The sequence below is a fragment of the Phoenix dactylifera genome, chromosome 5, assembly GCF_009389715.1.
Source record: "Phoenix dactylifera cultivar Barhee BC4 chromosome 5, palm_55x_up_171113_PBpolish2nd_filt_p, whole genome shotgun sequence".
Classification (NCBI taxonomy): Eukaryota; Viridiplantae; Streptophyta; class Magnoliopsida; order Arecales; family Arecaceae; genus Phoenix; species Phoenix dactylifera.
This window is the reverse complement of record NC_052396.1, coordinates 13,016,138-13,043,472: the sequence shown is the minus strand read 5'-3', so window position 1 is coordinate 13,043,472 and position 27,335 is coordinate 13,016,138. Positions and strand designations below refer to the sequence as shown.

The 27,335-nt window shown below is 36.2% G+C and overlaps 1 protein-coding gene across 3 annotated transcripts; it reads right to left on the bottom strand.

The window, feature by feature from the left end:
• Window positions 1-373: 373 nt before the first annotated feature.
• LOC120110889 (ATP-dependent Clp protease ATP-binding subunit CLPT1, chloroplastic-like) lies at window positions 374-26,853 on the bottom strand. 3 transcript variants are annotated; one of them, XM_039126824.1, is made up of 7 exons: window positions 26,837-26,853; window positions 26,458-26,798; window positions 26,337-26,372; window positions 26,150-26,259; window positions 14,632-14,811; window positions 887-1,014; window positions 374-807 (listed from the first exon to the last, which is right to left on the bottom strand). In XM_039126824.1, exons 2-7 carry the CDS (start codon window positions 26,712-26,714, stop codon window positions 775-777), a joined length of 744 nt encoding a protein of 247 aa, XP_038982752.1. In that variant the 5' UTR covers window positions 26,715-26,798; window positions 26,837-26,853; the 3' UTR covers window positions 374-774. The 3 variants fall into 3 exon arrangements, with proteins under 3 accessions (XP_038982752.1, XP_038982753.1, XP_038982751.1); XM_039126825.1 differs by lacking the exon at window positions 26,837-26,853 and having other exon boundaries at window positions 374-742; window positions 784-807; window positions 26,458-26,830; XM_039126823.1 differs by lacking the exon at window positions 26,837-26,853 and having other exon boundaries at window positions 26,458-26,830.
• Window positions 26,854-27,335: the final 482 nt, after the last annotated feature.

Genomic DNA, 27,335 nt, shown 5'->3' with positions numbered 1-27,335 from the left:
GTACAAGGGCTGGTGGACATGCTAAGAAGCTCTTCTAGCTAAAGATTTGTTCCTCCCATATGCCCCCAACAAATACAAATCCAGCCATCTTCTAGCTAAGAAGCTCATTCACCATGCCAGTTTCACATACAGCATCCTTCCTCATCCTTTAGATGCAACCCTCCAGCCTTCATAAAGGGCAATTTAAAGTCATCTCTTCAGATGACTGAAACAAAAGATGCTATCTTATAATGCTATTTTGTCATTTCTCCACAAAAGGTGCTATTTTGCAATCCAAAGCAACCAGAACTCATCTTAAGGCTGTCAAGCTCGGTGCTTCAATGCAACAATTCAAGTTCATGACAATTTCTGTCGTACATGACCACTAACAGCGTAGCAATAAACCATAAAAAGGCAATGGCAACATAAGTTTTGACGATTGAAGCAAACCAAAACCGGATGCTATTGGATTTTGATTCACAAGTTTTGGTCTTCAACAATGCAAGGACCAAACGTAAAAGGCTGACAATACCCACAATAATGGGTGACTAGATGCACTGAATCGATCGTACACACAGATGCCCTGTTGATAAGGATTCAAAAACAAAATCCTATGGGAAGTTTTCTCAACACACCTTACCACCACATCGGTGGTTGATGATTCCACGATGAACCTTGTAAGCAGATCATTAATTATGAAAATGAAATTTGCCGAAAAATGAATGGGGCTGAATGGGAGGTTCTTTGAGCATCCAATTCAGAAAATATATGCCATTACGGAATTTTCCTCGGCATCTATCTATAGGTCATGACTGCATCCTCATTGGCCTGCATGTCACAAGAATCATGTCACAGTCGACAATTTACCAACCTAGCTCTCTAGAAAGAAGATGGGCTTGAAACTTACAGAATTGACCAGCTCATTAGCTTTTTCATCATCAAAATCGATGGAAGCCAATATCTTGTGACCAGCAGAATCTTTCTCTGACCATATGCCCAGAAGCAAATGTGTTGGGGTTACCTCTCCATTGTCACCTGCATTGTCAAGGAATATGAAAATCTGATATAATGGCAGACATAAAGAAAGTGAAGAAAAGTGGTCTTCGTTGAAGTGATGGTACTAAGTGATGCAGTGGTCATGTAACCCCTTGACATGAACAAATCATGAAAAAGAACATATAGAGTCATCCCAAACAAATGGCATAGGAACCCAAAAGATAAAACAAGTTCTTTCATAATGATCCATGATATCATGGAGCCAGAATAAAGTTTAACAAATATCCACCACCAAAATAAGTAGTTCTCACATAAACTTAACACAACTATCAGCACATTCAAATCTAAAGCCTAAACCTAGAACGACTAGCATGGAGACAACACTTCACCAGACATCAGGTGCATGTAAAATATCATGGCGATACAATGTGTGTCCACCACGCCATACCAGCTTGCAGGTGCACCAGGCTCTACAGCTCAAACAGGAATAGACTCCAGCAGCATCAAACAACTGCTTACATGTATGATAAATAGAGCTTCCCCAGTGCCAATGGCCCATCTATGTAGAGAATCCATGTTATCGGTCATGATTAACTTTTTTTTTTTGACACATGGACAAAACTTTAGCTCCTTCCATTCCTAGTTGCTAAAAATTTCGACGTGATGCGCCAGATGCACTCCAGAATAACATACTCATACAACTGCTTCTTGCCACTGCCGGAAGCCTCTCAAATAACTCAAACTTCACATTGTTTTATAGTTTAGTTATCTTATGTTGTTATGAAGCACAAGCCACAAGAATGCTCACAATAAAAACTTAATGAAAACAAAAAATTTAATCTCCTGACAAGCCCACATTATCCCCAAACCATTAGCTCATCATCTACTAGTAGTTGCCAGTAGAGTAAAAATAGGATCTACCGTAACTTAATATTCAATTATTCTAAAAGTCTATTACCAGATATAATTTAGAGTTTACCGATAAGCTATGTAATAATTGTCATCTATGGAGTAAATGAAACCATGTAGTTCATATAGTAACAAATATTTTCTTCTTTCAAACTCTTGAGAATGAATCTAATAAGATGACACTATGCAGAAGCAAAAAGGAAGCAGATAAAAGAAAATGAGGAGCACAAGAGGTCACTGAATTCAAGCATGGCATATTGATATTCAGGCAACGGCGCTAAATGCCTACAAGCAAACAGATGAAAACCCAGATCCAAGTCTACTTCCATCAAATTTCATGTACCAGGCATTGGTCAATGACAACACAACCACCAACTGAAAACAGCACAAACTCACTATATAAAGAAGATTCTTGAAGACAAAATGTTTCTTCAGTTATTAAGTGTCTGCAATTGAAAATAATATTTCATAAGATATCATAACAATCAGAGTACTGCATGTTAACTCTTTTTAGGCGATCATTAATCATGTAACAGTACTATTGACTGTATTAAATGATACAGTAGCCAAAATATTTTTACTCTCATAAAAAGAAATCCAATGATCAATTTCTCAAAGTGAGCAAATTTATTTGGTAAATTGTATACTTCTTAACTATTTTTCTCTTTGGATCTTCCAGATATTATACATGAAAAGAAGCAAAGCAGCCTCTCTGATAATCCTTTATAACTTCACTTAAAATCAGTTAAATAAACTAATCATAATCCTAAGTTACTAAGACATTCAGGAAAAAAATCTCCTAAAATGACTTAAATAAAATAAATAACAACTTTAACCTAGATATGCATATCTTCAAATAAAGAAAGATGAAATCCAGCTCAGTGTGGGGAAAAACAAAATTAGCAATGTTGTACAGGAAAATAGGTTGTGCAAAGAAACATCACTAAATTGCACTAGCACAATCCTGCCTGCTCCATATTTGACTCAATTGTTTCTCATCCAACTTTTAAAGTTGATGAATATGACTAGGGCTGGAAATGGGCTCGGGCCGGCCCAAGGCCCATCGGTCAGACTACGGGCTAGGCCCAAAAGATTTCATGCTAGGTTTGGGCTTAAATATAGAGCTCATTTGTTTTTTGGGCCGGGCTCAGGTATATCATTGGCCCGGCCCAGGCCTAGGCCCGGCCCGAGCCCGAACAAGGCCCGAAATGGAGCGCGCATTCAAGCTCGAACAAGTCTCAAGCCCTTCATCATCCTTCCTTAAACCTTTGGGCTCACAACTATTGAGTATTGGTGTTTTCAAGCTTTTATAAAATCTTTTGAAGGCATAATAGTTGGATGTGATTTAAGGTATGTTAAAATAACTAGAATTCTAAATTATCAATGAAAAAGCCATTTGTGATTCAATGAACCACACTCCTGAGGATGATAGTGGTATTTTGATGATTAATACAATAATCAAGAGTATGTTACAAGTTAATTCGATACATCATTTATAAGTCTGTCACTCTCAGTACATTAGTATAATAAGATAAAGATGCATTTCATTGTTTATATGGATGAACCTAACCTTAAGTTGCAGCAAAGTGTGGATTGAGTCGACCCCAAGATTGATTGAGTCGACCCCGGCACATCAAGAAACCATCTGGCACACTTCTGCAAAAATGGCACGGATGAACAGTAGTTGGGTCGACCCAAGTAAAGGATGAGTCGACCCAATCCTCAAGCCTCAAGAAAACAGTTCTCTGGAAACCCCGAGAGGGTCGACCCAAATGAAACTTGAGTCGACCCAAACTTGAGTCGACCCCAAGTTAACATGAGTCGACCCAAAGGCAATGACATTCAAAAATAGGTTCTCTGGAAACCCTGAGAGGGTCGACCCAAGTGGAAGTTGAGTCGACCCAACTGAACCTTGAGTCGACCCAAAAAGATGTTGAGTCGACCCAAGTGAAGGAAGGCTGAAATGCAAGGTTCTGTGGTTCTGAGAGGGTCGACCCTAGTAAATGTTGAATCGACCCAAGTAAAAGTTGGGTCGACCCCAATAAAAGTTGAGTCGACCCAAGCACGGGCAGAAGCATAACGGCTAGTTCTGCAGAAGTACTTTTTGACCTCCCAACAGTGAGTAACGGCTAGTTTTTGAATTCTAACCATTGGGGCTTGTCCAATGGATGAAGGAAACTATTTAAAGTGACACTATTCATCAGAGGAAACATCCTTTTGCAAAATATCAAAGCTTACACAAGAAAGACAAGTGCCCTAATCTTCTTCATCCAAGTGCTTCATTTAAGAGTCAAAAGAAAGTTATTGAGCAGATTCCAAGAGATATTAAGAGCTCCATCCACCCTTGAAGAGTGAAGCATTCTTGACAAAGAAGAGAGAAGTCTCATCAAGCGATAACTATTCTCTAAACTCTTCTTTGTAGATTATAAATGTTATATTTGCTCATCTAGGAGCTTCAACTTTCTTCCTTCTTTTATTAATCACCTTGTAAAGGTTTGTTGGTGAGCCCGTAAAACCAACGGTGTAGGTTTATTGGTGAACCCGTAAAACCAATTGTGTAGGTTTATTGGTGAACCCGTAAAACCAATTGTGAAGGTTCGTTGGTGAGCCCGTAAAACCAACATAGGTTTTTGGTGATCCCGGAAAATCAAAGTGTAAAGGTTTTTGGATTTTAAGCCCGGAAAACAATCCAGCTGTAATCCGCGGGATTATAGTAAATTCCCAAGGGGTCGCTTGGGGAGTGGACATAGGTGCTTAGGAGAGCACCGAACCACTATACTTCTTGTGTGTTTCTATTGTGCATTGTTCTATTTCACTAACTCGTCAATTGACATAAGTAAGATAGTAAAAATTAAGAGAAACCAATTCATCCCCCCTCTTGGCTTGTCACCTTGGGCAACAAGTGGTATCAGAGCAAGATGCTCCTATAGTATTTGTTGATCTCACAATCAAGAGTCAAAGATCATGACAACCCAAGTGGGATGTTCTATGAGTGAGGGGCAATCCACAAATAGACCTCCTCTATTTAATGGCACAAATTACACATACTGGAAAGCTAGGATGAGGATATTCATTCAAGCTCTAGACTATGAATTGTGGTATATTATAACTAGAGGACCTCACACGCCCACAATTAGTATAGAGGGCACTATCATACCCAAACTAGAAATGGATTGGAATAAAAGTGATAGAAGACTAGCACAACTAAATACTAAAACGATTAATGTACTTTACTGTTCACTAGATGTAAGTGAATTCAATAGAATATCTACATGCATCTCTGCAAAAGAAATTTGGGATAAACTTGAGGTCACACATGAAGGAACTAATCAAGTTAAGGAGTCAAAAATAAACATATTAGTACATAAGTATGAATTGTTTAAAATGGAATCCACTGAGTCCATAACTGAAATGTTTACTCGTTTCACTGAAATCATAAATGGGCTAAAAAGTTTAGGAAAGTCTTATACTAACTCTGAATTGGTGCGAAAAATTCTCAGGTCTCTACCAAGAATTTGGGAGGCCAAGGTAACAGCAATTCAGGAAGCAAAGGACCTCAATACATTACAATTGGAGGAACTTCTAGGATCACTCATGACCCATGAGTTGACCATGAGGCAAAATTCAAAAGATGAGGTCAAGAGAAGAAAGACCATTGCCCTAAAGTCTACCACTCCAAAACAAGAAACTGAATCGAAAGAATCTGATGATGATGATAAATTTGAAGAAGAAGGAATGGCTATGCTTGGAAGAAAATTCAGAAAATTTATGAGAGGTAAGAAGAGATTTCATAAAAAGAAACCCTTCTTCAAAGGTAGCTCAAGCAAAGAAAAGGGTAAGGACAAAGAAAAGAAAAAGAAAACACCAATTTGTTATGAGTGTAACAAGCCCGGGCATTATAAGATAGATTGCCCGGAATTAAACTGGATGGCAAGAAAACTTAAGAAGAAGAACTTCATGGCTGAATGGAGTGAAAGTGAGGAGTCAAGTTCGGAAGAGGAAGATCATCAAGAGATGGCCCAAATATGCCATATGGCCAATAACGATGAGGTAGATTCTGAACTTGAATGTGATTTTACTGTTGATGAATTACATGATGCATTTTTAGAACTCATGGAAGAACACAAAAAACTCATCAATAAAAATAAAGTTCTAAAAGAAGAAAATCAATCTCTTATCAAAGATAAGCTGAAACTATCTCATAACTATGAAACATTAAGTAAGAGACTCACAAATGAAACCAAAAATCTAATTGCTGAAAATGTCAAGTTAAAAGAAGATGCTGAAAAATATAAATCCTTAGTAGACAAGTTTACACTTAGCTCAACCAAATTAAATATGATTCTTGATAGTCAAAAAGCTGTATATGATAAGGCTGGATTAGGATATAAAACAAATAGAAAACAAAAATACTTAAAGAACATATTTGTAAAAGCTAAAAATAAAAATATTACTTGTCATTGTTGCAATAAATTAGAACATAAAGCATATGAATGTAACTATAGAAAGTCTAGCTACAACAAATTGAGTAATAATTATAAGATTAAATCCAAGAAAGTTTGGGTTCCAAAAGAAACATCAAGTACTAACCCTAAAGGACCCAACATAGTTTGGGTACCTAAAGCTCATTCTTGATCTTGATTGCAAGGGTGTCTTGCAGCTAATAAGGTGGATAAACGATGGTATCTAGATAGCGGCTGTTCAAGACACATGACCGGTGACGTAGACCAATTTGTCACCTTGGAGTCTAAGAAGGGTAGAGTACTAACCTATGGAGACAATGGAAAAGGGTATATCATTGGAAAGGGTAAAATTTTCATTACTCCATCTACCTTTATAGAAAATATTTTATTAGTTAATGGTTTGAAACATAACCTACTTAGCATAAGTCAATTTTGTGATAAAGGGTTTAAAGTCACATTTGAAGCATCAGTATGCATAATTACAAATCCTAAAGATAACAGCATTGTACTTATAGGACAAAGGCAAAGAAATATTTACATGATAGATCTTCATGAATTAGGCAAGAAAAATGGATTATGTTTAATTACTAATGAAGAAAAGAAAAATGAAACAAATTGGCTTTGGCATCGTAGACTAGGACATGCTAGTATGGAATTAATATCAAAACTAGTCAAGAAAGAATTAATAAAAGATGTGCCAAAATTGATCTTTGAAAAGGACAAAATTTGTGGACCATGCTCATTAGGAAAACAAACAAAATCATCCTTCAAATCAAAGAATATAGTATCAACAACTAGGCCTTTTGAACTCATACATATGGATCTATTTGGACCCACTAGAACTGCGAGTCTAGGAGGGAAGAAGTATGGACTAGTTATAGTAAATGATTTTTCAAGATATACATGGGTTTCATTTTTGGCACATAAGAATGAAGCATTTTCAGCATTCTTGAAACATTATAATTATATCATAAATGAAAAGAAGCTCACCTTAATAGCAATTCGAAGTGATCATGGAACTGAATTTGAAAATCAACACTTTGAAGAATTTTGTAATGAAAATGGTATCTCACATCAATTTTCAGCACCTAGAACGCCTCAATAAAATGGGATTGTTGAAAGAAAAAATAGGACCTTGACAGAAATGGCACGCACGATGCTGTGCGAGTCAAATCTTTCAAAGTACTTTTAGGCTGAAGCTATAAGCACTGCTTGCCATATTCTAAATCGGGTTTTAATACGACCTATAACCAAGAAAACTCCTTATGAACTTTGGAAGAATAAGAAACCAACCGCTAAATATCTTAGAGTATTTTGATGTAGATGTTTCATTTTAAACAATGGCAAGGAGGATCTAAGTAAATTTGATGCCAAGTCAGATGAAGTATTTTCTTAGGATACTCCACATCTAGCAGGGCATACAGAGTGTTTAATAAAAGAACTCTTGTAGTCGAAGAGTCAGTTAATATCATATTTGATGAGTCTGATAGTGAGTCTGCTAGAAAAGAAAATATCCTTGATGATGATGCAGGAATTATTAACTTTGAAAAATTAAATCTTGATGACGTGCCAAATCAAGATAAGGAAAATGATCGCGTGCCAGCACAATCTCAAGACTTGCCAAAGGAATGGAGGTATGCATATGGACACCCTAAAGACTTAATCATTGGTGATCCATCTCAAGGGGTAAGAACTCGATCCTCTCTTAGAAATTTAAATGATTATCTTGCTTTTGTTTCACAGTTAGAACCTAAGACTTATGAAGAAGCTGAAAAAGATACCAATTGGATAAATGCTATGCAAGAAGAATTAAATCAATTCAAAAGAAGTAATGTATGGACATTAACTGAGAGACCAAAGCAAAACTCTGTAATTGGAACAAAATGGATCTTTAGAAATAAATTAGATGAAAATGGGGTAGTTGTAAGAAATAAAGCTAGACTTGTAGCTAAGGGATACAATCAAGAAGAAGGGATAGATTTTGATGAAACATTTGCTCCCGTAGCTAGATTAGAGGCTATTAGATTACTTCTAGCTTTTGCATGTTTCATGGATTTCAAATTGTATCAAATGGATGTAAAAAGTGCATTGTTAAACGATTTTATAGAGGAAGAAGTATATGTAGAGCAACCTCCTGGTTTTGAGAATCATGAATTGCCAAATCATGTGTTTAGACTACATAAGGCATTATATGGATTGAAGCAAGCACCTAGGGCTTGGTATGATCGATCAAGCAAATTTCTACTAAATAATGACTTCAGTAGAGGAAATGTAGATAAAACACTTTTTCTCAAAAGAAAAGACGAAAATCTGCTAGTGGTACAAATATATGTAGATGACATAATCTTTGGTGCCACAAATGATAATCTTTGCAAAGTGTTTGCTAATTTAATGCACGGAGAATTCGAGATGAGTTTGATGGGAGAACTAAGTTTCTTTCTCGGATTACAAATCAAGCAAACCAAAGAAGGTATTTTCATTCATCAAACTAAGTATACAAGAGAAATATTAAAGAAGTTTAGGAATGAAAATCACAAGGGAGTAGGCACTCCAATGAATCCTACTAGTAAGCTAGACAAAGATGAGAAAGGAAAAAAGATTGATATTAAGCTTTATAGAGGATTAATTGGATCCTTACTCTACCTTACTGCTAGTAGACCAGACATCGTGTTTAGTATGGGAATATGTGCTAGATACCAATCAGATCCTAAGGAGTCACATTTAAGTGCTGTTAAAAGAATCCTTAGATATTTAAGAGGAACTACAAACATAGGATTATGGTACTCAAGAGACTCTTGTCTAGATTTGCTTGCCTACTCAGATGCAGATTTTGCTGGATGCAAATTAGATAGGAAGAGCACTAGTGGAACATGTCAATTTTTAGGAAATAACTTAGTATCATGGTTTAGCAAAAAGCAGAATTCAGTAGCACTGTCGACGGCTGAAGCTGAATATATAGCTACCGGTAGTTGTTGTGCTCAAGTATTATGGCTTAAGCAACAACTAGAGGACTATGGAGTTAAACTAGATAACATTCCTATAAAGTGTGATAATATTAGTGCCATCAACCTTACTAAAAATCCGGTTCAGCACTCTAAAGCCAAACACATTGAAATAAGATATCATTTTATTAGAGATCATGTGCAAAATGGAAACATATGTATTGAGCATGTATGTACTGAGAAACAATTAGCTGACATATTCACAAAACCTTTGAGTGAAGATAGATTTTGCACGCTTAGGAGGAAATTAGGCATATGTGATCCTTTTTATTGAGGAGATATAAAAGGGAGCAAGCAGTCTCATGATACACTCCTCCCATTTCTAAAAACCCATAAAACATTAGTCAAACTAGTCATCTATAGATTCCTTACTCATGTATCATTGTCCCAGTAAGAATTTGTAAGAATTGGAAGAAAGAAAAATTTTTAAAAAGGAAAAAGGAAGAGAAAGAAAAATTTCTGAACTAGGGTCGACCCAATCCAGAATAGGGTCGACCCAACGTTGAGTCGACCCAAGAAAAATCTAAGGTCGACCCAACGACGGGACCCCACTGTTAAAAGGCGGACCCGTGAGCAATCTAGGGCACTGTTTTCACTTTGTCCTCTTCCGAAAACCCTATTCTCCACTCTCAAATCTCCTCCAATCATCTCCAAACAGTAGATTACATCAAGATCTTGAAGAAATGGGACCCAAGAGAGCCGTAGCCAAGCGATCCGGGAGGGTTTCACGGATCACCCGTGCGGATAGGGCTGCTACAGAGCCTTCTACAGTGTCTCCACAAAGTGAGACACGTGTAGAGCCTCCTCCTCCTCCCTCCCCTTCAGTCCAACTTGCGAAATTTGCGGGGAGACCGCTTACCACGGGGAGAAGGAACCACTCCGAGTTTTTCGATCAAGAAGGGTTCCGTTTAGGGGAATGGATCCGAAGGCAAGGATGGGAGTATCTTTGCTCCATAGATGTGGTGATCTACCCAGGATTGGTCCGTGAGTTCTATGCCTTCCTGAAAACTGGAATGGGAGGGCTTATATCTGAAGTTCGAGGAGTAAGGGTTAGAGTTTCCGAAGAGAGTTTGAGTGAGTTGCTTCATCTCCCCTGCGAAGGAGCAACTCCAGAAAAGCCCGAAAACAAGTTGAGAGCCTTGCAGTTGATTCTTGAGAATGAAGACTTCGATTATTCTGAAAATGTAATAGCAAGCTCTCTTTCAGCTGAAATGAGGTTGTTGCACAACTTCATAGGTCGGATTTTATTTCCGAAGAGCGGGAGATTTGATCTCATTTCTGAGCGAGATCTGGAGCACATTATTCAGGGCATTCCTCTGAATCTTCCGGCTATGATACTCAGGCAGATGAGAAAGGTCATATGCAACTCCAGAGTCTCCCTGCCTTATGGTATGATACTCACTCTGATCTTCCGACAGCATGATATATCAGTAGAGGAAGAGATCTCCAGGCATCTACTATTCACTGACACATACACTGCACGATCCCTTATTCGCATGGGTTATGAGAAGGTGAACGGGCAGTGGGTACGTGCTGGAGCTGGGATTCAGGGTGATGCACCAGAGGGTGATGCACCAGAGATTGAAGACCCCATCCCTGAGGATGAGGAGCCTACGGATCATCCTACAGCACCTTTAGAGGCTGGACCTTCGTCATCTGTTCCTGCGGGATACACAGATGAGTTTTGGAGTAGGATGACTGAGCTTATGTCAGCTCAGGCGAGGACTATCACTGATGGACTGACGAGCAGATTGGATATTATGACTGCTAAGATCAGCGATCTTAGAGAGCAGATAGGAGCTCTACGGAGAGAGAGAGAGGTTCATGGACCATCTATGCCCCAGGCAGCTGAGTCAGAGATTTCGGCACAGAGTCATCCAGCTCACCGAGCTCCACGCCAGACTCAGTCCCATCAGGCTCGACCTCCCCTCGCCACTTATGCTAGAGGATGAGGACTAGATCACAGCCATTAGATACCCCCTAGGCTGATATTAGCATTATGATTAGAGCCTAGGATATGTATCTAGTTCTCATATGTATTTTGTGTTGATCATGTACTTTGTACTTTGATTGAGGAACATTGTATTTGTTTTGTTTTGGCATTATTGTACTACAATGTTCCATTTTGTTCAATGAAACTGAAATGTTTGTTAATTATTGTGTCTATTCCCATGCACCTATTTGATGATAACAAAAAGGGGGAGAAGCAACGAAAGAGAAATAAGTTGAGCAAGGAAAGAGAAATAAGTTGACAAACAAATTGAACATTATAATAGGAAAGGATATACATTTAAGGGGGAGCAATTTGTAACAATGAAAATGTTAAAGTCTAAGATTTAAATCGAATTTCAGAATTTGGCACATAGAATTTCAGAATTTGGCACATACCTTTCACACCTCGATACATAATCTGAAACTCATGCTTTATCTCAAATTTTTGAAGTTTTATCTTTAATGAAATATAAAAGAAAGGGAGAGTAATTCAAAAGGTCAAATTGGAAACATTTGGATGAAAAAGGGGGAGACTTCAGTCTCAAATTTGAAAAGCTGAAATTCAGCAACTTGAGCCCTTTTAAAACTAATTTTAAGATAAGTATCAGTAGGCTCATACTCTATATTTTGTAATCATCAAAAAGGGGGAGATTGAGGATGATAGTGGTATTTTGATGATTAATACAATAATCAAGAGTATGTTACAAGTTAATTCGATACATCATTTATAAGTCTGTCACTCTCGGTACATTAGTATAATAAGATAAAGACGCATTTCATTATTTATATGGATGAATCTAGCCTTAAGTTGCAGCAAAGTGTGGATTGAGTCGACCCCAAGATTGATTGAGTCGACCCCGGCACATCAAGAAACCATCTGGCACACTTCTGCAAAAATGGCACGGATGAACAGTAGTTGGGTCGACCCAAGTAAAGGATGAGTCGACCCAATCCTCAAGCCTCAAGAAAACAGTTCTCTGGAAACCCTGAGAGGGTCGACCCAAATGAAACTTGAGTCGACCCAAACTTGAGTCGACCCCAAGTTAACATGAGTCGACCCAAAGGCAATGACATTCAAAAATAGGTTCTCTGGAAACCCTGAGAGGGTCGACCTAAGTGGAAGTTGAGTCGACCCAACTGAACCTTGAGTCGACCCAAAAAGATGTTGAGTCGACCCAAGTGAAGGAAGGCTAAAATGCAAGGTTCTGTGGTTCTGAGAGGGTCGACCCTAGTAAATGTTGAGTCGACCCAAGTGAAAGTTGGGTCGACCCCAGTAAAAGTTGAGTCGACCCAAGCACGGGCAGAAGCATAACGGCTAGTTCTGCAGAAGTACTTTTTGACCTTCCAACAGTGAGTAACGGCTAGTTTTTGAATTCTAACCATTGGGGCTTGTCCAATGGATGAAGGAAACTATTTAAAGTGACACTATTCATCAGAGGAAACATCCTTTTGCAAAATATCAAAGCTTACACAAGAAAGACAAGTGCCCTAATCTTCTTCATCCAAGTGCTTCATTTAAGAGTCAAAAGAAAGTTATTGAGCAGATTCCAAGAGATATTAAGAGCTCCATCCACCCTTGAAGAGTGAAGCATTCTTGACAAAGAAGAGAGAAGTCTCATCAAGCGATAACTATTCTCTAAACTCTTCTTTGTAGATTATAAATGTTATATTTGCTCATCTAGGAGCTTCAACTTTCTTCCTTCTTTTATTAATCACCTTGTAAAGGTTTGTTGGTGAGCCCGTAAAACCAACGGTGTAGGTTTATTGGTGAACCCGTAAAACCAATTGTGTAGGTTTATTGGTGAACCCGTAAAACCAATTGTGAAGGTTCGTTGGTGAGCCCGTAAAACCAACATAGGTTTTTGGTGATCCCGGAAAACCAAAGTGTAAAGGTTTTTGGATTGTGAGCCCGGAAAACAATCCAACTGTAATCCGCAGGATTATAGTGAATTCCCAAGGGGTCGCTTGGGGAGTGGACGTAGGTGCTTAGGAGAGCACCGAACCACTATACTTCTTGTGTGTTTGTATTGTGCATTGTTCTATTTCACTAACTCATCAATTGACATAAGTAAGATAGTAAAAATTAAGAGAAACCAATTCACCCCCCTCTTGGCTTGTCACCTTGGGCAACAACTCCACTCCACAAATTCGGGTCGACCCAATCAAGTTTAGGTTGAGCCCGGGTTTGGGCTCAAGCCAGGCTAGGGCCTGGATTTTCCAAAAATTTCAGGCCTAAGCTCGCCGTGAAGCCCGAAAAAATTCGAGCCAAGCTCAGGTAGGGGTGTAGCCCGGCCCAGCCCAGCCTAGCCCTAACTATGACACTTTTAAACCCAAACAAGCAAGCAAACACATACATAGATACATACATGCATACAAGGTTCGTCTCAGTACCGGACCCCGTACTAGTGTCACACTAGCACGGTGTCGGTATAGTATGGTACAAGGCCATTTCGGCATACCAAGTGTCGATACGCCACCCATACCGGATATTGGTACCGAACCGGTACGGTATAGTACGCCCTGTACCTCTCAGTAAGGGCCAGTACAGCGAATCATGCACGCATATGTGATTTGGACTACACACTTCATGTTAACTCCTTGAAAAAAGAGCTAACGATTCAAAAACAATGATGGACCATGTAAATTGAAGATTCAAACTGCTGAACATGATCTACATTTAAAATAAAAAAAAAAAGCCTAGAAACCAAAATTCATGTGCATTGGTGGTGTCTAACCTAATCATCAAATAGGTGCCAAAATGGATGGTTTTAATAACATGATATTATGTTTTACTATGAACTTATCATCAAAGCCTAGTGATTTTAAATCTATCCATATTTATGATGCATAGATCATGATTCATAAAGAGGATTTCCAACTCTATCATGTATTTTACCTATAATTGTTACCGCTCGTTTTTGTACTAACTTAATGACCACCAAAAAATATAAAGTTTAGTTTCTAGGCACTTGGTAATGTAGATCACCTTCAAGAGTTTGGATCTTCAATTTGAATGGCATAGACTGAGAGGCTTTCCCACTATATATAGAGTCAATGTTTTAGCAGCAGATTCCTTACTCCCTTCAATGAGTGGACAGCAAATGTCCTCCCATTCTCTATTTGACGTGTACTAAGAGACAATATAACCGAATCAACCATCCAAGTAGGATCGTACATTATTTATGCAAGAAAATAGTATCATAAAATAAAGAAAGTGGCATTAATGCTTTATACTAATACAGAAGTCATGATAGGAATAGAACAATATAGCCATACAGATCCGGAATAACCTGATTTCAGTTTCTCATCAACAGCCCAGTCGAGCGCTCTTTGGGCTGGTTCAGTCAATGGAGGATGCTCAGGACTGAAAAAGTACATGTCAGATTTTCCAAGCAACTTGACAGTTTCCTCACGCACTTTCAAAAGGGTAATTCCATTTGCACGTAAAAACTTTGCTGCTTCACTGGTCCCTTAAGCAAGAAAAAGGGAAAGACTCAATCAATGATCCTTGGCTATACATTCACCCCAATAATAAAAAGAAAAACACAGATCTAAATGATTTAAGTCCTCTTCAACTACAAGGAAAGTTAACATTGCGAGCCCTAAATGCACTTCGATGCAGCATAATAACTTCTTTGGAGATAGGAAGTTTGTCAAGGATAAAACGTTACCAATAAAATTGCTTAAGCTAGACTATCAAGAAACCTATCTTGAGAAAAGTATGAGGAGAATCAGTCATATAATTGAAGGGGATAAACTCACATACATAGTTCAGGCATTGTAAGGCATCTTAACTCAGAGAATTCAGGTCCCACATTCCAAATGTCAACCCTGTAACTTCTCACTTCATTCGAATCTTATCTACATAAGCTTGTTAAGAATGACGTCCTTAGCCAACTTAGATCGAAGAATGATGGCTCCCTATTGAATGGGTTAGGTTTGGATATTGGTGTTAGACTCATTCTTTACATGATTATTTTCTGTTATTTTTGCCAGTTTTAGTCTTATAATCCAACCCTAGGGGTCAAAAGTTTCTAATATTTTCTCGATTGAGGGTGTTTTATTAGCTCTTCTGGTAGGTTAGAATTTTTATAATTTCTTGTTATTTCTGTACTTGATTTCCGTTTTTTTGCTCTCTCTCCTGGTCCAATTTATTATAAATTATTATTAAAGTAGAAGTCTACCTCTGATTCATCTTCTTAAACGAGTATGATAAACAGCACAATATGAAACTGTTTAGTAAATTCATGATTGGAATAAGAGGACAACTGACTCAGTGGTTGGTATGCATGAAAAATGCAGCACTATATATTAATCTTGTAAAATAAGAAACTGAAGGCACGCTGCATAGCAAACTAAGAAAATGAGGAAAAGAATTATGCATGCATTAAAGTACTGAAGTTGAGAATAAAGCAACAAGTAGGAACTGAAAACTTCCAGCACAAAAGCACAGATGAAGAAGTTAAGGATCAATTGCATAATTATTTTGTACTTCATAATATTCTTTTTAGTATTCATATTAGTGTCTGTATTCATATTACATGTGAATAAAAAAGTGGAGAGTAATACGAGAGTCCTACATGCACATACACATAGTAGCATAGAAGGAGCTAAATGGTGATTGATTCCCATGACAAAATTTCAATGTCATACAAGGGTTATAAATTTAGGGATGGAGGCAGGTAATAGGTTAAAATTCAAAAAAATTTACGCCAACAAATCAAGCAGATTTGAACAATTTACAGTAAGAGGGATGACAGAGGGTAACCTTTAGGCTGTAGACTTTCTTCAAAGTGAGGAAAATAGTTTAATTGAGTTTCCATGTTCTATGGATGAATTCAAATGAACGAATCAGATTGGCAACTAATGTTCAATTTATAAAACTGTCATATCTAGAGGGAACTAGAAGTTGAGCAGATTGGGGATTTCACTCAATTCAACCTATATCAACCCTCATTCCATATTGATTTTCATTATAGCTCCTATTCTTGTAGATATAAGAACACCAAAAGCAATTTTAACAAAGTTGTAACTTGTAAATTAGATATTACATTCCTATCCTAGTATATTACTAAAGTAAGGCACTACTAATATGAATTTTAAGGAAAACATAAGAAACAACTAACTACTTCCATAAACTATATACCTTTAGAAATATCTTGCATCACACTGCATAAGAACTTAGAGAAAATCCCTTGAAGAGAAGGATCCTCGGTGGCACCAAGGATGATATCAAGGCAATGATGCATCCAAAAATTCCTTGGCTTCACAAACTTTTCTTATAAATCTAATGAACAACTTCAAAACTACAACACTGTTAAGCAAGGTTTGAAGGTTCAGCTGAAACCGATCAAGAACAAACTAAAGATTTGGTTTCATTTAGTTTCAGCTGGTTTAGGTCACCGACCAAAACTATTATTTTTTATTTTTATTCTTTCTTTCACAAATAACTATGTAAAACACTTTCTACCATTCATCAATACAATTCAACCACACATTTACTTAGGCTTTAATGACCCAATCCACTTTATTTATGATATAAACTACAAACTATATTATTATAGTGGGTAAGATGCAACCTTGATGTGTGTTTTTCACTTATAAAGAACACCATAATATGTAGAAGTAAAGGTGTTTATGCCTTCCTAGGAGCTTTGATATTATTTTTGAGATGAGATATATAATTAATGTTACAAGAATGCCATGCACAATGCGCAAGGAACTAATGAAAATGTAAATATAAATTTATATAATAGAAGAATAAATATTTTTTCAAAAAACAGAATGAAAAATAAATTATAAGTAGAATGTATTTAATAATCAGTAACCATTCCAAGACACCGACCGACACTTTAACCCTCCCAATCGCTTCAATCACCATGGCACCAACTGGAATGTAATTTTTTTAAAATTGTTTCAAATGTCAAATTTAAATAGGGCTTGATAAAAGGTAATTAAGAAGAGTTTCTATGCTTCCTAAAATAATTAATAAGAGTTTCTGTGTTTCCTAAAATACTTAAGAAATTTCAGCTTGGCTGGAACATTTTTTAAATATTTTTCTCATGTCAAATTTAAATAGGGCTCGCCAAAAATTAATTAAGAAGAGCTTTCTAAATTTGTTAAAATAATTAATAAGGTTTCTTGCATTTTCTAAAATAATTAAGAAATTTCCACGTTTGAAGAAAATATTCCCTAAAATAATAAAGAAGCAAGCTTCCTGAAAAAAAATTTCCTTTAAGAAAATTCTAAACAAATAGTTTCAAATAATTTTTCCTCATAATTTTTTTAAAAATAATTAAGAAGAGTCGGTGCCTAGTGATATTTCTAACAGCTTCCAATGTGTGGTTGCTCAAAATGGATGCCTTCAAAAATTTCCTAAAATTTTTGCATCCCTAAATTAATTTATGTGATACCCAAATAAGGCTCAACAAAAAAATAAATAAGAAAAGTTTCTGTATTTCCTAAAATAATTAATAAGAGTTTTTACGTCTACTTAGATAATTAAGAAATTTCTACATGGAGGAAAATATTCTCTTAAAAAATTAAGAAGCAAGCTTCCTAAAATATTTTTTTTCCTCTAAGCAATTTCTAAATAGACGGCTTTAAATAATTTTGTCCTCATAATTTTTTCTAAAATAATTAAGAAGAGTCCAACGCATGGTGATTATTTCTAATGGCTCCCATTGCATGAGAACTCTGCATGGGGATACTAAATGGATGGCTTCAAATAATTCCTACAGTTTCTGTACTTCCCTAAAATAATTTCTACATAAAGACAAATATTTTTTTCTAAAATAATTTCTTTCTGGGGAGTATATATGAAGTTTCTATTATTGCATTTTCCTAAGATAATTCTAGATCTTTCTAAACATATTTCTAAATATTTAGATAACTTTAGCATATATAGATATGTTTAACATACTTAGATAACTATTGCTTATCTAGATAACTAGATAAATTTTTAAATTATTCTGGATGTTTGAGACAATTTTTCTAGGATTTTTTCTAATTTTTCTGAATTTTAGAGAGGGGTTGAGTTTTCTTTCTCCTTTCCATTTAATAGGTGTAGAGATGTTCTTTTATACATTTCTTATAGTTTATGAATAACTGAGTGATATTTTGTTAATAAATTAGTACATTCATGTTATGTAATTAATGTGTCAAGATTCAATAAAATCAAATTTCAGCCTAAAACTAGCCATATAATATAAATTAGGTCTCTAGACGACCTAAAATAAAATCAAATACTTTGAAATAACTTGTCTTGATTTATTTTATTATTTATTTTTCTTAATTTTATTAGGACTTTTAAATTGTTTGGTCCAAAACTCCAAAACTCATAACGAAACTGTCAAAACCTCTGAAACTATAGAAACCAAAACTCTATCGGGAGGGATCCAAACACAAACAAAAACCGAATTTTAAAACCTCACTATTGAAGATCTCATAATGGAAAAAGAAATAGATAAAGCTTATCATGTGATCTACAGCCTAGATTGTATGATCCAGATCAAAAATGAGAGAAATGATCTGGATTAGATCATGGAATCAAAACCAAAACTACAGAAATCAAAACTCTATTGGGGGATCAAAACCAAAACATAAACCAAGTTCATAAACCTCGCTACTAAAGATTTCAAAATGGAAAAGGAAATATGATAATCACAAGATCATACGATCCACAATCTAGATTGCATGATCCAGATCAAAAAAGAGGGAAATGATCTAGATTAGATCATGGAATCAGAATCAAAAAAAATTGAACAATCCGAAATTGAATCTGGCCATCCAAATTGTGCATCATCCGATCCAGTTGAAATAGCCTTGGAGCACTGTCCATGCACAAAAACAAGTTGTCTTTGTTTCATGCATGAACAGTGATGCACATCCATGTCTTCTAATGAATTCACATGATAATGCAACTCTCTTTCTTCCCTTCATTCGTTTGTATTTCCATCAAAGAGTCCACGTTCCTCACTTCCTTTTCAAACTATTTGTTTTAATAATTTCATGGTAGCTTAGTAGCTTTAGTCCCTTAATTTGCAACACCCTCCACCATCATTGCAAAGGACTTGTAATAACATTGCATGGAATGGAATTTGTATTTGTAACCATGCCACAAACCATACCCCTATCCTACTCCTTCCAAATTTCATTAAGTATAACTTGCCTCCTTTTTTCCAAGCTCATCCTTATCTAGAATAAGATAGATATTCATTGTCACCTTTTTCCTTTGTCACTCAATTGAACTTCCCAATCTTTTTTTTTTGGTACATCAACTTCCCTATCTTTATAATAAAATCCATATGGCTAACATCATATTGTTTTGCCTTTCTTCTTTTTCATTTTAATTAGCATCCAATAGCTTCTTCCAAAGAATAACAACCCCACCATTTGCTTGCAAACAGTTCCGACCTTTGGATATGTCCAAGCAAAGTGATGCTTCATTTGGAAAACCACTTCCCAAAACTTTCCATAACATTAATTACATAGCAAGCATTTTTTATTATCTAAAGTAACTTGCTTGCAATGTTCCCATGTGATATCATTATCATTTTGCTTCTTCCTCCCTATACTCAACAGCCTGTAAATCACAAGAACGAATAAAAAAGTTTTTTTTTATAAAAAGAAGTACATCCCCACAATCCAGGGTCCTTGGAGGGGCAAACTGGAACAAACCTAAAACTTGGCCTTCATTTTGCACAAAGTGGTGTAGGTTCAGCCCAAGCCTTTTACCATTGCACCAAGCAATGACCCCTAAATCGTAAGTAAGAATAGAACCAAAATAAACTAGTATAACGACAAAAATAAATAGACATGTAGGTATACAAGAGGTTTTATCCGAACTTAGACCAAATCTTGTTCCAAGGCTCAATTTGTGCGAGCTTTCGGGGCACAGGCTGCTGTACCAGGTGCCGGGTTGGGTTGGTTGCCCGAAGATCCGATTCACTACGCAAGCCGTAGCGCGCGTACTCTTCTTTACTGAGCGAGACAGACTCTATCCAGATCTATGCAAGCACACGCCTTCATTCTCCTTCGATGTTGATGCACATGGGTAGACAAGCTCTCAAATTCAAATAAAAAAGAACTAGGAATAAGATCAAAAAGCTCCCAAATTTGGAACTTTCTTCTCCTCAAAACCTCCAAAACCCTTTTTCTTATTTTTGAGAGCAATAGAGACGCAAGAAAATGTTTAATGCGTAGTTAAAGAACATAGAAGAATTGGAAAGAATAGGATATAGTTTATTATTGAAAATATAAAAAAATATGTGAGCATTGGTTCATTGTTCGTACCAAAACAAGGACAGGCATCATTGTTGATAGATATCACCCTAAATTTGTTCATGAACACCAGGGGCTAGTTAAAGTGAATTGGATGATCCAATGGATCAGACAATCCACGATTTAGATCCAACAACCTAAGTTTTGATAATCTAATCTTCCAATTCCGATTTTCATGGTCCAATCTGGATCTTTTTCCCTTTTTCTGATCCAAATTGTGGAGCACATGATTTGGACATCATCAAAGATAGCTATAACTTCTTACCAGATGCATCCTGAGAAACATCATGATTAGGAAGGTTTCAAGCCCAAGACAGATGAGATGATAGAGGTCAAGCGGCTGGATATGTAAACCGAAAATAGTTTTACTTTAGTACATATTTTCTTGAGCGAAGAACCTAAAATTGTTAATTGAATATGAATTCCTTTGTAAAAGTAATCTACCTTTTGATCTTGTTCTATGAGAATTTATTAAACATGCTCCCTTGATATTTCTAAATCCTCATCTATGTTTTTCATATTCAATTAGTATATGAAATGATATAGCCCATTGGCATTAACGCTGCAACTAATTTTCCAGTGTAATATAGAAAAATTATGATCTAGGCCAATCTTTATAAACAGAAAATATGGATGCACTGGGGAGATAAACGAGCAAGTAAGAGGATGCAATGGAGAAGGAAACAAAGTTGAGAAAGAAGAAAATAACGGCAGAAAATTCCTAGAAAAGGAACTTATTCATATAAAATAAACCATAGACCGTACAAAATTTGTCTCTCCTCATGGATCCTAAGTTATAGAGCCTTAGAACTCCAAAACAAGGTCTTATAGTCTTGGATTCCCAGGCAACCTCTAATGAACCTAGGAGATTAACTTACAAAATTTGGCTCAAAATAAGACTCCTGATTAAGTTAAAACTTCAAAACTTTAAAACTAATCATGTTCCTAATAAAAAAATAACCAACAATATTTCAAAATTAGTAAAATTCTTATTTCAGTGGAACCATACATGCAAAGCCATGGAACTATTTGAAAACATAATAGCAATATGTTAAAATCCCAATCTAAATCTAAAGTAGGGCATGTTAACAACAATCTTACTTAGAATAGTATGAAAAGATAATAGAAAAATTCTCTAAAGATTAATTAAAAAAATATAAGATATGCACCCTACTCCAGAAAACTTAAGGCTTGTTTGGCATCGCTTTTCTCATGGTTTTCTGTTAACACAGCAAATAAGACAAAAGGTATGTTTGGTGCTGCTGTTTTTTTAAAAAAAAAAAAGCATTATTATGATTTTTGAGAAAAGTGAAAGCAAGAAAATCCTGCTTTCACTTTCTCCAAAAATAGGAACTAAAGTTTTTTTAAGTGGAACCCCCTCCTTGATACCCTTTTTACCACCACCACCACCACCACCTTTGCCACCACCACAGCCACGACCTCCATCACCGCCTCCGCTTCCTCCACCATAGAGGCCATTGTCATTACTGCTGCCACCGCCACCTCCACCACCATCATCATCCTAATTGCCACCATCAAAGGATGGAAAAGGATTTGGTTTTCCTGAATTTGTATATAACAAAAAATAAAAATAGTTGGCCACACCTAATATGTTTTTTGAACACTAAAAGAATCTTAGAAATATTACTTTTATTTTCTGAAAGTGAAGTAATGCTAAAAGCAACCACAAACAGAGGGTTTCTAAGATTCCATGGAACATCAAATAGGCCCGAAAAACCCAAAATTACAGCTTGATAAATATTAACCTAGTTTGAACCTAAAGTAAAGCATGAAGAAAATTTGGACTCTGGATCAGCTAGATGTGATTCTAACAAAAATATTTAACTCTACATCAATAAACTAGAATTTCACACATGCTATGCATGCGACCAATTTACTTGACCTCAAGTGAGGGAAAAAAAAATAGAACTACAAAGAGAGAAAAGAAAAAAAAAAAGATAGTAAGCCCATGGTAGTGGACATACATAGAAAAATTTTCTTGTTTGGACTGGAGGATAAACTTCCATGTTCATAAGGCTAGAGTCCTTAGAGATATGGAAAGTGCACTAAAAACCGGGGTCAAAATGTGGGGTATAGTCAAAACATGTGAGTTCCCATTATAATGGTGAGATAGAAGTAATCCAAAAAGGGGTGACACATGTGGCAATCTAAAGAGATTAGGAAATTAGGGGTTTTAAGAAACTGATTTATAATATTATCAGATACACAAAAATTAGGGCTGGATGAATCGTCATGTTCTCTAAACATGCTAAAATATACTCATTATACTCAAGTAGGGTTTTTAGTAAACTTTTGGATCAAATGTGCCACAAATATAGTCAAAAACAGCTTCAAACAAAATGAGTATTGGTAGTAAAATTGAAGAGAGACAAAATATATGAGATTCCATCCTAGAAACACAATGATTATTAGCTATTACACAATACCAATCCAAAGATCCACTTGATGCACTTATTAGTAACCCCCAAACAAGTCCAAAATTGTTCTTTACTAAACTTGCATGCCATACACAATATGTGTGATTATTTTACAATATTTGATCCTTTTGTCTTATATGAAAAGGTACGACCATAGCAACTTAAAAAATGATTCACTTAAATAAAAAAAAGAAGTTTCCACTTTTTTGATTGTGCCTAACCAAAAAGAAAGAAAAAAATCCAATCCATAAAGCCTTTTTTTATCAGTCCAAGATGTAAAACCTGCAGCTGGATGGGTGGACATCAACAGAGTATAACACATGGAAAGAGGATATAACATATCAATTTAGTGCAGAAAGAAGGAAGATATACTTTAAATTTCAAGCTATGTTTGGAAACATTGTGCGCTGAGAAAATCATGGAAAAAAATTAAGCCATGTTTAAAAACACTGATTTTAAAACCAGATTGCAAATTTTCAGCTGCACCAAGTAAATCCATTTTTAAAGTTGCCCTGTCATGATGGTAGATGATGAGATAGACTCTGCTCTTAAGCTAGTCTAATTTGATTAAAAATGGGCATGTATACCTGTCACGCTCCGTTCAGTCTATCAGATGAAATTAGTTCAATTTAATCCAGAAGTAGAAAACTTGATGAAGGGTGTAAATGGTTCTACTTATGACTTGATAGGTATTACTATTATCCATAGATCCATAATTTTTTCAGGTTTATCTCTTATGAACTTTTGAGTTTATTTTAGAAGTATGTAAGAATTTGAACAAATCTATACTTTATGAAAATACATATAGCAATATGGAGTATGTTTAAGGGTGTGATGTGGATAAGAGTAAATTCATGATAATGTCAAGATTTCAGTTTGAATCAGGGCCGGACATGCTCCAAGTCCATAATTTTATACCTTATCAAAGGCGCTGTAATTAGTTGATCATTCAACCACCAAGAAAGAATAGAAGAGGTGAAATAAATGGGCTGACAAGGGACATTCATAAAATGGTGTGGTTCAAAGATGTTTCCATGGGAGAACTGAATTTTATCAGTCTGAATTGATATAGGTATAAAATGTCAGTTTGAGACTAGAGTAGTGTGAAAGCCAGCCTCTTTCGCCGTATAGTGTGCAAGACTAGTTGTAAAGGTCTGACCATTTATTTACTGTCACTTGGGAAGAAGCATCACCAACTGCTCGCTCCACTTGGGGAGAAGTGAAGGTTAAAAATGTATTTGTTGGCAGCACCAAGTGCTCAGAATCCTGATGAAGCATATTTGCTGAGTCTAATATACAAGGGTTCTTAAGCAACAGAGATACAAAATGTGAAATTTTTAAGTTGTACAATTTATATGTATTGGATCTTATATGCTGCACAATGTGTCACCTATTGCCAATAAGCAAAGGCAGTAACCAAGGAATCCTGTCAAAAATTCAAGACCTGATGAAAGTGGACCATCAAATATGAGACATCATAATGTGAAACGAATATCCTTACATATTTTAAGTCCCAAGGATGGGAAAACTTCACTTTGATTTGTACTTACTCAATAATTCCAACTTTGCAACGAGGAACATGAGCGCGAGCATGAAAATGAAGACTCTCTATGATATCCTAAAGATGCTAAAGAAGTTAAGAACATATTGAGTATTCTGCTCTTTTTAAGCAGATCTCAATGGCTTTTACAGAGAAAGGGAAAACTAGCAATGCACAAGTATGTTCAACACTGAGGTCAATCCATAACCATCATTCCTAATAGGAGTTGAATGAACATTGTGTAAAAAGAGTTTGTTCAGAAGTTTCTTCTAATACTGGAAAAGCATTCCAATATTGTATAAGCCTATGAGGTCAAGACATGTCCACTGAAATTTGTAAAGTTTGCATTTCCATTATTTAGAAAAGGTTGTCAACAGAATTTCCAATATCATATTATTCCTGTGATCTCTAACCCTTGTTGCTTGGACAATCGACTATTTGATCAGATAGCATGAAGGATCACTTTGCTAGTACTTGCACTTTCACCCACCAGTCGCTACATAAGAGAAGGCCTAAAAGACAACGCAAGAAAGCCAAGAGAATGAAAAATGAAATCACTTTTAGCTCTCATGATAAGGAAAGCTAATGAAGGCACCAAGAAGAAAAGGATTACTCCTTTGTTGGAGAGGAGTTGTTTCAAGCTTACGGAAATTAAAAACGAATAAACATGGGCAAGAGAAGGGTCAGTCAAATGAACGAACTAGCACCAGAGTAATGCAAATGGAGTTCCAAAGAAACAAAAAAAAAAGGCAATCTCTCTATCTGAAAAATTACATTCCTCTAGTGTAAATATGACCAAGATCCTCTATACACTTTTTCAATTGACCCAGTTGGGAAATTTCGGACCAAGTCTTGAACAGAAAATCAATATGAATCTAAAATCCCCTCCTTTTGAAGAATATAGCGCAAAAGCCGCAAATTGATATCGCATTACTCAGACTTATCTTTTTAGTACCTGATTGACTGCTTTTTACATTTCTAATTGGCAAGAGGAAATCAGAGACACATAATTCTTATCAACCTCTGCAAACAGCTTTCATGTGGGAAGAGGATTGAGGAATCCTCCCTCCCAACCACAGTGAAGAAACTGACAGCAATAAAAGCATGTAATGAAAAGCTCAAAACTTTTAGGTATCACATGGACTTAAGATAATGAAAAAAAAAATAACTGATTGGCTGGTTTGGCCATGTAGAAAAAAACCCAAAGATGACCAAGCAGGTACTCTATTTTGCATAGAGAGAAGGGGTAAACCTAGGAATATCCTAATGACATAACCAAAAATCGATAGAAATGAATGGGATGCAACTTAGAGTACCAAAGTCAATCTGTAATAGATAGTTACCTCAATGATACCGCCTCCATCCCTAAAGCAAAGATTACTTCTAAATGCATAATTCTAGTTTCTGAGAAGCAAAAAGGCTATTGTACATCGTATCATTAAGCAAGTTAACTAGTCCAAACAAGCTTACCGCTCAAAATAAGAAGCACCAACTAAATTATACCAGAAAGAAGACTAAGGACCATGAATCTTAGAATTAAGTACTGACCCTCGACCAAGATACCCATGAGGAGAGCCTCCGTCCCAGTGTTGGGGTACTTGAGCTTCCTCGCCTCCAGTTCCGCCATGCTGAAAGACTTTATCGCCCTCACCGACCACCTGCTCCATTTATTACAAAATCATCATCATTACCCAAACACAATCCTCATCGAAGAAAAAGAATCAAATTAGCATACTTGGGGTTCTTCTCGGTCGGAGCTCCCTCCGGTTTCCTGCAAGAAAGAAATAAGATTGAGAAATCAAAAATGCAATCAAGAATGATTCTTGAAGACAGGGTTTGGAAGGGGCGGTTGGTACGCGGTGGGGAGCATGGAGAAGACGGCGGGGGAGCGAGAAGGGCTGGGCCTGGGGAAGAGAGGCGTGATACTGGCGCACGCAGAAGAGGGAGGGGCGGGGTCTCCGAGGAGAGAGGTCGCAATGGGGTTGGGCTTGCGGTGGTTGGAGGGAAGCGAGAGAGAGGAGGGGGAGGGGACGATGGGCTTCTTGCTGTTTTTGGAGAAGGAGGGGAAGGTGGAGGTAGAAGTCGGGAGGGCGGAGAGGGTTCGAGCTGCCATCTTTTTGCCCTTCTTTCTTTGTCGGTTGGTAGCTTCGCTCGGGGAGAAGGAAAGGGAAGGACTTCTATAGAGGGAGATTGGAAGAGAGGAAAAGAGCCGCGGTTGGGTGCTCGCTTGAGAAGGATGAGGGGAATGGACGAATAGGAGCTGGGGCTTGAGCGACAGGGACGTGCAGTCCTTTGGAAGACGCCTACCCGAAATCAATTTTTTTTTTTTTTTTGCAAAGCAAGGAATAGATAACATTTAGACTAAAAAAAGTAATTTATTTATATTTTTATATATTAAAAAATAATTTTGAAATTTATTATCTATATTTTTTGTATTATTTTTCAAGTGCAATACTAAAATGTATCCATATTTTTCATAATATATTTATTATACAAATATTATTATATATAATTATATCATATTATATTATATAACATATAATAATATATAATACAATATAGATGATTTATATTATTATTTATTATAAAATACTATATTATATTAAAATAATATAATATATTGTGATATTTTATTATCTACTATATTATAATAATATCATATAATGTGTTACAATAAAATATATTATAATAAAATTATAATATATAATATAATATAATATACATTATATCATAT